Source organism: Rhinopithecus bieti, unplaced genomic scaffold, assembly GCF_001698545.2.
Source record: "Rhinopithecus bieti isolate Rb0 unplaced genomic scaffold, ASM169854v2 scaffold_5216, whole genome shotgun sequence".
NCBI classification, from domain to species: Eukaryota; Metazoa; Chordata; class Mammalia; order Primates; family Cercopithecidae; genus Rhinopithecus; species Rhinopithecus bieti.
Window position 1 is genome coordinate 1,443,483 of NW_016805021.1, and position 11,491 is coordinate 1,454,973.

The window sequence follows — 11,491 nt, forward strand, 5'->3', positions numbered from 1 at the left end:
ATTAAACTTTGAAATGGAATTATTTGAGACATAAAAGAGATAGCAGTACTTTGCTGGATCTTCTCCATTAATCGAGATTGTTACAGAGGAGAAATTTTTGCCACTGTTTATCAAATATTTTTTCCTCTAGTTAATCCGTATCATTGCGGGAGCTTTACCCAGGAGGAGGACGAATTACTTGCCTTCCCTCGATCTCTTTCAAGTCCTACCCCCTCACCTTTAAACTGTCACATGGAATCTTTGGTGACAGAGGAATAGAGGTGGGCAAGCAAGGCGTTTGGAAACCAAACTGAAAACAAATTCTCCATAAAGCACAGATTCACCAGCCTAGAAATGGCTCTGTCTGGATGGATTCCTTGAGATGTGTTTTATTTCCATTAAAAACACAAAAACTTTCCTTTCACTGTGTCTCAAAACGATAGAGAAAAACATTCAGCCTTTCAAGTATTCAAGAAAAGCTTGAAGAAATAAAAGAAACTCGTTGCTCTCTAGGCCACTTTAGGAGGCACAGCGTTCCTGGAGAACTTCAGGATTCTTTCTCAAGGGAACCCAAGGTGGGCGTTCAAAGCCGATCCAAAGGGTAGTCCTCTTTTTAGAAAACAAAAGGAGCACAAGGGTGGGGGACTGAAGGTGCCCAAACCTGGGGGGTCAGTGTCACTTTCTTCCTCTCTTTCGCCCCTTTCCTCCCGCTCCTTTCTCCCCTGTGGCCCCGAGTGCCTCTGCTCAGCACCCCTTTCTCTCCAGCCCGGACTGCCCATCTTCGCTCCTACCCTCGCGCGTCGGGGCCGTGTCTACACCCACCCCAGGACCTGGTCCGTCCAGGCTCCTTCCCATCCTCACACCCGCGCCTTTCTCCCTGCTGCCCCGGCTTGCGGCTCCAGCCGCCCAGCTCTTCCCGGGACAGGGTATCCCGCCAAGGGGCCGCCCCGCCCCGGCCCGCCCCGCCCGGCAGCACCATAAAGCGCCGGGCCGCGGCCGCTGAGCCCAGCCGCCAGCTCCCAAGCACCGCGCGGCCGGGACGCGAGCGCCTCCCCCGACGGCAGCCCGGACTCCGAGCACGGGTCACCTGCGCCGCCGGCCCGGGCCCCGACCGAGGTTCAACGCACGGCCCGGGGACCCCCAGACAGGGCCAACGCCGCCGTCGCCCCAGGCCTCGGGGGGAGCAGGAAGAGCCAACATGCTGGCCCCGTGCGGAGCCGCCGTCCTCCTGCTGCACCTGGTCCTGCAGCCGTGGCTGGCGGCAGGCGCCCAGGCCACCCCCCAGGGTAAGTGGGTTCGGGTCGGTCCCGGGGGCCACAGGCACTGGGTGCCCCATCCGCGGAGCGAGCGGAGGAGGGACCTGCTCGGCCCTGTGCTCCTGGGCCCTTGCTCAGCCCCTCTCTGTTCCTCCCGGGCCCAAAAAAGCATATTGTGATTGGACTTACTGATTAGTCTAGAATTTTCTGAAATTCGATTATCCAGTGATGGGAACAATTCCCTAAATAGGTGGGGGATGTAAAATTGATTCAAACTATGCAAAGACGCGGGGTTGCCTTCAAAACTTGCTACACGGCGCTAGACCTCTAACATGTTAGGCTCTGGTGTAGGGTGAACTCCGGGTCCTGCATCCTGTGCCGGTTCCCTCCAGGCAGCCTTGCACCCTAAATTCTTCCATAGGCAGAGCGATGTTCGCCCAGAGTCTGCTCTTGACATCCCTGAGAAAGACGCAGAATTACTCTACTTGCCCTGCCACCTGCATTTTCAGCTCTGACTTTGCTTGAACGCCAAAGAGAACGTTTCTTTCTAGAGTTGGCTTGATGTCTTAATTTCTGAGATAAATAGGAAGGGCTGAAAACTGGTCTTTTCAGTGAAATCATGTTCTTTGCAGCAAGATGAGTGCAGCTGGAGGCCATTTTCCTAAGTTAATTAAGGCAGGAACAGAAAACCAAATAGCACGTTCTCGCAAGTGAGAGCTAAACAGTGGGTACATGTGGACATAAAGGTGGAAACAGTAGACACTGGGGACTCCAAAAGTGGGGGTGAAGGTTGGGAAAACTACCATTTGGGTACTACGTTCACTGGGTGATGTGTTTACTAGAAGCCCAAATCCCACCTTATGCAATACACCCACGTGACAAACTTGCACATGTACCCCCTGAATCTATAATTTAAAAAAAAAAATTGGTCTTTTCTATGAAAAGGTAAAATATAAATAATGTGAAAAGATACTTGGACAGTCCTCAAACCCCTTGGTTAAATGGGGTGAGATAGCCATTGGGTAGAAAGCAGTTAAACAGTTTTTTTGTAAAGACCAAAAGAAAGACATAATTTAAGCAAAAAAAAAAAAAAAAAAAAAACTTAGGGCTATAACTGGCCCTAACTGGTCAGGGGTGAGCTTCATCTGTTTGAACTTGGTGCCTGGGTTGATTTATTACTGACTATGGAAATAAAACTGGAAGAGACACACAACTTGAAGTAAAAGTTGTTTTTCCTCTTGAAGCCAGAGCGAAGAATGCCTATGAGGGTGTTCTCAACTCCCCTGCCTCCTGCTGCTGCTGGAATCGCCCATTTAAACTGCATTTCGCCAAATAACTCATTTTCATTCCAGACCAGACAACCAGAATTGTGGTTTCAGGGGCTAGAGTGCTGCTAACTTTTAGTTTGTGTTGCAATATTTCAAATGCTGTAGTCTGTGCCCCATACTTCTAGGAAGGTAGGAAAGGAAGCTTTTAAAGACACTTCAAAAGTCTTATTGTGGTGATATTTGGCAAGTTTGAATTTACAGGTATAATTTTTTTGCATTATATGCATTCTTGACTTTTGAACATACAGCGTCATGGTGTGCCTTAGGTATGCTGTTTCTCAGACATACCTGACCATTTTATGGAGACTTGAACTCAGCCTATACAACCTAAATTATCTGGTTAATTTAGTTGCTGTAGATAATCTGATTAAGTCAACTTTCTGATAGATTCTTTTATTGCATTATCTAGTCTGCAATTATCAGGCTTAACAGGATAATTTGCTTATCTCCTTCTTCCTCTGAGCTGCATTGCTAGTCTTAAATTAGTATATATTCAATTTACATACCATGGTAGCTGGGCTCATTGGTAGCAGTAATTTCACCTCTAACACTAGAGGATTGTGCTTTGATCCTGGCACTTTTACTAAAATGTAATAACATTAATAGAAAATGGTAGTGTCTCATTTCCTTTTCAAAACACTCTGTATGTTCATTACTAAGTAATCCCATCTCTGCCTCTTGAGAGAGATGCAAACGAATCAGATGAACCATAGATTGAAATACAGCAAGTTTAGCTTGAATTACATCATAGACCTGATCATAGTCAAAGCAAAAATCAAGAGTACTAAGAATTTTATTTTGAAGGTAGTTCCCATACTTTAAAAACATATCTCTTTTCTGAAGATGTTTTATCCTGAATGGAACTTTAAAACATAATACCTTATTTCCCTTTGCCCTCATTAGTGGAAATGTAAAGTTTCCAATTCTCTTGAAAATTAAAAAATCCAATTTCCCTTTTGAAATGCAGCAGGCAACAGTGTTTATGGTTTAGGGATATAGGCACTAAGAGGAACACAGTAAATGTTCTACTTTCCAATTAAATTCATTACTGTGTAAGGACCCCGGTACATGCGAAAAATATAATATAGATCCAGTTTGAAGACAAATTGTCTTTTAAAAAGGGTAGACATTCTTGAGTAATTAGGTTTTTGCCTGTTTGCTTTAGAACTTTTATTCATTCTTATTACAAAAGCAATACCTGCCCATTGTAGCAAAGATAAAAGTTAGAAAAGCAAAAAATAAAGAAGAAATTTAAAACTTATATTTATACAACCCAGGGATAGCTTCTATTAACATTAACATGTTGTTGTCTTTCATTTCAAATCTTTTTCTACATGAAAATATATTTCAAATGGAATTATGTTATACATATAGTTTTAGAATCCTTTTTTCTTAATGTATCATGAACATCTTTCCACATCTGTAAGTATTCAGCTACACTTTAAAATTAGGTAGTATTCTGCTTTTTGGAAGAATCAAAATGTATTTAGCCAGGGTTGTAATATAGAACGCCTTAAGTTGTTTTGGTGTTTGATATTGTAAATAATAATTTATTGAACAAGTGCGAGTGTCACAGGATGGTTTGGGATGATTTTAACCATCCCCTCAATCTCAGCCAAGCCCTTCTTTTTTTTTTTTTTTTGCTAAGAACAGTTAATATTTTCATAGCAAAATGCTATGCCAACAGAGCTCAGGTTTACCTCTCTTCCAATTAGATTTTCATCTAATTCTTTCCTAAATAGAAATTCTAGAATAGTGTATAATATTCTTATACCTAAATAATTTACCATGTTATCCATGATTTCCATAGGATAAATTCCCATAAGTAAAATTGCTAGATTAAAGAGCACATATGTTTTAGAGCCTTTGATACTGTTGTTTAAACTGTCTTCAAAATGTTTATACTAGTTTAAATGTTACACAGTGGTACAGAGACTGCCCATTTCCCTGAACTCTCACAAACAGTTGAGTACTGTTGTATTTACTAGTTTTCCAACTCGATGGTGAAAACAATATCTTATTGTTTAAGTTAGCAACTCCTGCATCATTAGATAAATACATGAACATTTATTTATATACTTAATGGTCATTGTAATTCTTTTTATGTAAATTGCCTTTTCATATTCCTTGCCCATTTTTCTGTTAGGATGCTTATCATTTTATTGATTTGTAAGAACTCTTTATCAATTGTCAATATTACCCATTTAATAACTAGTTTATTATATCCAAGAGACAGCTGTGGCTGGGCACGGTGGCTCAAGCCTGTAATCCTAGCACTTTGGGAGGCCGAGACGGGCGGATCACGAGGCCAGGAGATCGAGACCATCCTGGCTAACAAGGTGAAACCCTGTCTCTACTAAAAAAAAAAAAAAAAAAAAAAAAAAAATACAAAAAATTAGCCAGGCGTGGTGGCGGGCGCCTGTAGTCCCAGCTGCTCAGGAGGCTGAGGCAGGAGAATGGCGTAAACCCGGGAGGCGGAGCTTGCAGTGAGCTGAGATCCGGCCACTGCACTCCAGCCTGGGCAACAGAGCAAGACTCTGTCTAAAAAAAAAAAAAGAGACAGCTGTAGGTGCTGAAGTTTCTGCAGGCTATGGAATTGTTCAAGTGATATTTGCATATGCTAATACATATACTAAGTAACTTCTACTGAGTATTACCCAAATTTGGCCTTTGCCTTTTAAATGACTCTAGGCATACTCTCATAGCTTTCATAAATATTACAAAGTTTGTGAGAGAAAGTACTGCTTGCTTGATCAAAAGCAACTTATACAAATACAAATGCAGATTCTGATTTTTGTAGACCAACTCTATAAGTCAAGATATAGTCAAGAAACAGAAACCACATCATTTTGTTTTGTTTCCACATTGGGATCTTTTTAAACAGAGAAATGCCGGAAAATTGTAAAGCCACAAAGCGAACACTTAGGTCTCACAAAGGTAGCAAATCATTTTCCACAAGCACATCTACCACCATATCCATGTTTTCTGCTGCATTTCCTGTCATTTGTCACTGACCAGGAAAACACAATTGGCTCTGGTCCTGGAGGTGCCTAAGGGACTCTGTGACAGAAATTCACTGCTTCGGGACATCAGTAAAGCAATGGTTTGGATGCTTTCACCAGTCCCCCTTGTACTTTAAGCCTTTAGTGCTTTTCCTGGTGGGCATTTTCAGAGCTACTTGTTCAGCCAAACCCAATTTTGTGTTTGCAAATTCAGTCCTCTCTTGAAGGCTACACCCAGTGATGAATATTGTGCTATATTTCTTCTGGCTCAGATGTCCAGCCACTGTAAAAGTAACAGGGAAGAACCGGTGAGTTTGGCAATATGGAAAAGGGATTACAAGGTTAGCTTACATTACTTTGTAGCTTACTGTCAAATTGCCCCCCAACCAAAAAAACGCTGTTTTCCCCCAAATTGAATCTTTCACTTATACCCCTTTTCTCCCTTCTCCCCAGTCTTTGACCTTCTCCCATCTTCCAGTCAGAGGCTGAACCCAGGCGCTCTGCTGCCAGTCCTGACAGATCCCACCCTGAATGATCTCTATGTGATTTCCACCTTCAAGCTGCAGACTAAAAGTTCAGCCACCATCTTCGGTCTTTACTCTTCAACTGACAACAGTAAATATTTTGAATTTACTGTGATGGGACGTTTAAACAAAGGTAAGCAAATTTGCTGAAATTATTTTCTTAAACATCTCCTTTTTCTATTCCAGGGTTAGGGGTATACTTTCTTTGAGATGGTTTTCTTGTACAATTATATTCTCACTCACTAGTCATCTCAGTTTTCAATATTGAATTCTTCTTACTGTACATTTACCTATATGGGGGTGGTGGGTTCAGGGAGAAAGTGACATTGGGAGATAAAAAGAAGAATTGCTGTGACCAAGATGGCCTTTGACATTGTCTCATCCTTATGTTATTCTGAATCCAGTTCTGGAGAAGACAGGACAAGGGACAATTCAGCCACTATCTTAGGCAGCTCAGGCTGCTATAACAAAATACCATAGACTATGTGGCTTAAACAATAGACATTTACGCCTCACAGTTCTACAGCGTGATAAGTCTAAGATCATGGTGCCATCTTAGTCCATTTTGTGTTGCTATAAAAGACTACCCGAGACTGGGTAATTTATGAAGAAAAGAGATTTATTTAGCTCACAGTTCTGTAGGCTGGGAAGTTTAAGGGCATGGCCCTGGCTTCTGACAAGGACTTTATTGTGTCACAACATGGTGGAGAAGGTCAAAGAGGGAGCAGACACATGGGAAGAAGAGAAAACCTGAGGGGCATCCTAGCTTTATAACAACCTACTCTCTCAGGAACTAATCCATTCCCTTGAGAACTAATCCATTTTCACAAGAGCCGAAACTCACTATCTCGAGAACGGCACCAGGCCATTCATAAGAGATCCACCCCCATAATCCATACACCTCCCACAAGGCGCCACCTCCCAACACTGCCACACTGGGAACCAATTTTCAGCACAAGTTTTGATGGGAAGAGACAGACCATATCCAAACCATACTACCAGCAGATTTGGATCCTCGTAAGGGCCCAGTTCCTAGATTGTAGATGGCCATCTTTTTATTGTGTCCTTACATGATGCAGACAGACAGCAAGCTCTCTTGTGTCTCTTCTTATAAGGTCACTATTTCCATCATGAGGGCCACACCCTCAGGACCTCATCTAAACCTAATCATCTCCCAAAACTCCCACTTCCAAATACCATCCCACTGGAGATTAGGAGTTCAATATATGAATTTGGTGGGGCAGGAGGAAGGGGGCAGATACAAACATTCAGCCCATGACAGCCACCCCATACCATTCTTAGGTTCCCTTTGAAGCCAGTGCTCAGTAGACCTAGCTCCTAGCTCCATAAGCACCTACCTGGCTGTGATGGAAAGAATAGACCTTAACCAGTAGAACAGGATGAATAGGGCTCTTTTCTCCCTGTGCATGCCAGACACAGGCCTGTCCCTGGTTTGATCCCTCTGCTGTCATTTGTTTTATTGCCGTAGTAAGTTACTATAAGCACTGAGAAGTGAGTCCCAAAGAAAATGGTCACTATTTTTCATTGTCTTCTCCACTCCTGCCTGGGGGACAACACCTGTTCCTGTTTATTAAGGAATGTGACAGATGTGTGTTCCTACTGCTTCATGCTTTTAATAAAATAGGAGAACTGGTTCTTCTGGCTGGATTTTATGTTTATTTCAGTTTGCTTTACAAAGTAGACACTTCCTAGTGCTTCAAACTCTCTCTTAGATTGTACTTGTGATTGTACACTTAAATCTGTAGGCATTAGGAAATAAAAGAAGTTTCTAATTCTTAATTTTCATAGGACTCTAAAGTTAAAAGTGTAAAGGAATGGGATTTTAACCCCTTCTTTTCTGTCAAATTCCAACATGCTTCTTCCCTGCTTCCATTCTACTACCAAGTCTGCTTTCTCTGTATGTGCCTCACAGCCTGTCAGGGGCCATAAGGAGGTGTCAGATAATAAAGTGAGTCTGGGGACATAGCCAGCAGATGGGTCAACCATTCCTGTCCCCCTTTTCCCATCTTCAGCCCTAATGAGGGGTGATTCTGCCCATGTCTCTGCCTTGAATCAAACAGCCCCATTTTGCCTAGCGTCTGTTGAAGGAACTGCTCACCTTCTGACAACCCAGCTACTCAGTTTGTGATCTGTAAAAATCACCGTTCTTCATCTGTGGATCAGCAACTTCTCCTAACCTGTCTATTTCAGAGGCATTGCAAAGATTTTTTTTTTTTTGGTTCATCCAGCTTAATGGCCAGAAGTTCCTCTACAGAGTAAAAAACTGCTCCGAGCTTTTGCCCTCACTGCCTCTCACCCTCTCTTTCTAAATTGGTCAGTATGTGTGAGCCTATTGTGGAAAGTCTGTGTTGCTGGGAAGCACAAGGAAGCAACTTCCCCTGAACTGATCCTTTCAGTTTGCATAGACAAGAGTAACACTAGATTTAATGGGCAGTAGGTAGAGGGTAAGGGAATCGTTACTCTGTTTCCTCTGAAGAATCACCAAATGTGAGTCAGCTGTAAATACCAGCTAATCAAAAATTTTAGGGGCTGTAATCCCAGCACTTTGGGAGGCTCAGGCAGGCAGATCACCTGAGGTCAGGAGTTTGAGAGCAGCATGGCCAACATGGAGAAACCCTGTCTCTACTAAAAATACAAAAATTAGCCGGGCATGTACCATGCCTATAGTCACAGCTAATCGGGAGGCTGAGGCAGGAGAATTGCTTGAACCCACGAGGCAGAGGTTGCAGTGAGCTGAGATCGTGCTGCTGCACTCCATACTTCAGCCTGGGCAACAGGGCAAGACCCTGTCTCAAAAGAAAAAAAAAAAATTTTTAGAAGAAAAGATGAAAGGTTTGAGATGAAGAACTGAAAGATGAACATCTCCCTACCCTCCAACCTATTAGGAAAGATAAATTGTTCTTAGAAACTATGGGGACAGAAGGAGTCCTGGAAGAATCTAGAAATGAGAATTCTTATAAGGCAAAGAGGGATTTATGGTATTATTAGAGCTTGGGGAGTTGAAGAGTGACACAGAGAAGTTGTTTCACTGGAGCAGTCAGAAAAAGTATGAAGATTTGCCAGCACTGGTGAATATAAAAGTTCCAGGAAGGAGAAGTCCATTATGACTGGAACAATAAAAAGAAGTCACTGGGTTCATCAGATCCAAGGAAAAGACAGAGCCTGTGGTTGAGACTCCCCACTGAAGCGTTCAGTGGTAGCCATGCTGGCTTGACATAATTCTCCGCACAACCCTCCAAAAATTATCTTCCTGGATGTGGTAGGCTCCAGACAGCATTCATCTGGCCAAGGTTCAGCTGATCTCCTCTTCTGCTGATTTGCGTGGAAAACAGGGAAACAGAAGAAATCCAAATGGATCTCTACTGACTTAAAACACCTGAGTAGGAAATAAAACACACCCTTTCTTCCATTAAAGTCCAGGACTAGGAGATGAAGGAGGGTGACTACACAGCATCAAAGAGCAGAATTTGGTCATCTGGGCACCATATGACCTCCTGGAACAAATTAAAATGTAGCTAATGAAGACTGCAAAGAAAGAGTTTGCCACTGAGCTCTCTGCTACTATTCTCACCCTCTCCAAGTCAGCCTACCCCAGAACACCAAATTACTGTTCACAGACATAATTTGGATGAAGATACACCTGACCTCTGAGACCTCTAGTGGCCCCCTTTCCAAACCGAATAATGTACCCATGTCTCAGTGAGGCATTCAGGGCTTCCACTGCATGGCCCCAAGCAGCCTTTCCAGTTTATCCCTCGTTCCAACCTCCATACAGCCTGAGCTTCAGAAAAAAGGCTATTGCCATTCTTTGGGGCCGTGCATGCTGTCTCTCCTCCATCCTTTTGTTCCTGCTCTCTGCTCCCTCGGCACATGTCCTACATCACCTCTCAACACCCAAATCCTACACATTCAAGACTCATCTCCAGCTCCTTCTGATATTCTTTCTAATATGACTTTGTACCTCTTAAGGAAGACATTCATCTTAGCTCATCTTGTACTTGAATTACTTCTAAGTCTTCTCTTCGTTTGGTTGGGAGCTCCCTTGAGACAGGGACTGTGCAGCCCTTATCTTTGCATCTGCTACAGCACTTAGCAAGGTGCCTTGTACATAGAAGTGGTTCATGGGCAGATTGAAAAAGAATAAATGGAGGCTGAGAAGAATAGACTTGTTTGTGAAAAATGACATACACCATTGTGAAATTCTGGGATTCCACAATATCTGACACACGGTGGGTAATAACAAAAAATTATGTATTTATTTATTGAGACAGAGTCTTGCTCCATCACTCAGGCTGGAGTACAGTGGCTAGATCTCGGCTCACTGCAGCCTCTGCCTCCTAGGTTCAACTGATTCTCCTGCCTCAGCTTCCCGAGTAGCTGGAACTACATGTGCGGATCACTACACCTGGCTAATTTTTCTATTTTTTTTAGTAGAGATAGGGTTTTGCCATGTTAGCCAGGCTGGTCTCGAACTCCTGGCCTCAAGTGGTCCTCCTGTCTTAGCCTCCTAAAGTGTAGGGCTTACAGGTCTGAGCCACCGCACCATGCCAAAAGATATATATATATATATATAAATTTTAATGAATAAACGTTGAAGGCCTTTTGGAATAGGATATAAGAGGATACAGGTAGTATTTCTGGTAGAAGTGAGCTGCCAGGTTATTAGTAATAGAGACTTTAAATCTTGATAGAAATAAGCATCCTACAGAAACCACCTGGCTGGATAGAAGATATGGCTGATGTTCTTCTAGTATCTGGCATAAAGACAACTTTCCAGGTTGTATCCTGAGTTTGAGTCACAAACTGCATCACTATAAATACATCTCTGAATCTCTCTTAGCCTTGGTTGGTTGCCTATAAATGGGGATAACAATAGCTACCTCTCAGGTTGATTGCGAGAACTGAATTATATAAGGTATAATAACTTTCTTTATGAGGCTCAATAAAATTTTCATATTCTTAAACAGTATTAGAGAGAGATGTCCGCTATTTAGGCAACTGTTTTCTAATGATGATGGTTTGGTGAACTCCTGGCTTGCCTTGATGACAATTTCACCCTTCAGAAGAAGAAAAGGAGAACTGCTTCTTTAGTCTTAGTATGATTGTCTCAGAACAACTTGGTGCTGTGAAGTGAAGGAAACCCAAAGTGTTTGCTGTAATGACCAGAAAGTGTCAGTCAAACTCCTTAGCCTAAGGATAGGACATGCAAATAGTTCAGATTAGTGGTTCTGAAGCTTGCAAGCTAAAGAGAAATATAGATTAAGAGAGATGGTAGAGCTTTAAAAAATAAAATTTTAGACCCAATAATAAGTGGAAAAATTGAGGGACCTCAAACATTAATAATAATATTTATGGAGTCTTTTTTTTTTTTTTTTTTTTTT

The 11,491-nt window shown here is 42.5% G+C and overlaps 1 protein-coding gene across 1 annotated transcript in view; it reads left to right on the plus strand.

Moving 5' to 3' along the window:
* The first annotated feature begins 944 nt into the window (after positions 1–944).
* Positions 945–11,491, plus strand: part of THBS4 (thrombospondin 4) — a 53,852-nt gene continuing 43,305 nt past the window's right edge. The window contains exons 1-2 of the mRNA XM_017870916.1: positions 945–1,265; positions 6,019–6,222. Of these exons, the coding sequence (XP_017726405.1) occupies positions 1,178–1,265; positions 6,019–6,222 (292 nt within the window). The 5' untranslated portion in view covers positions 945–1,177. The remainder of the gene's footprint in view (positions 1,266–6,018; positions 6,223–11,491) is intronic.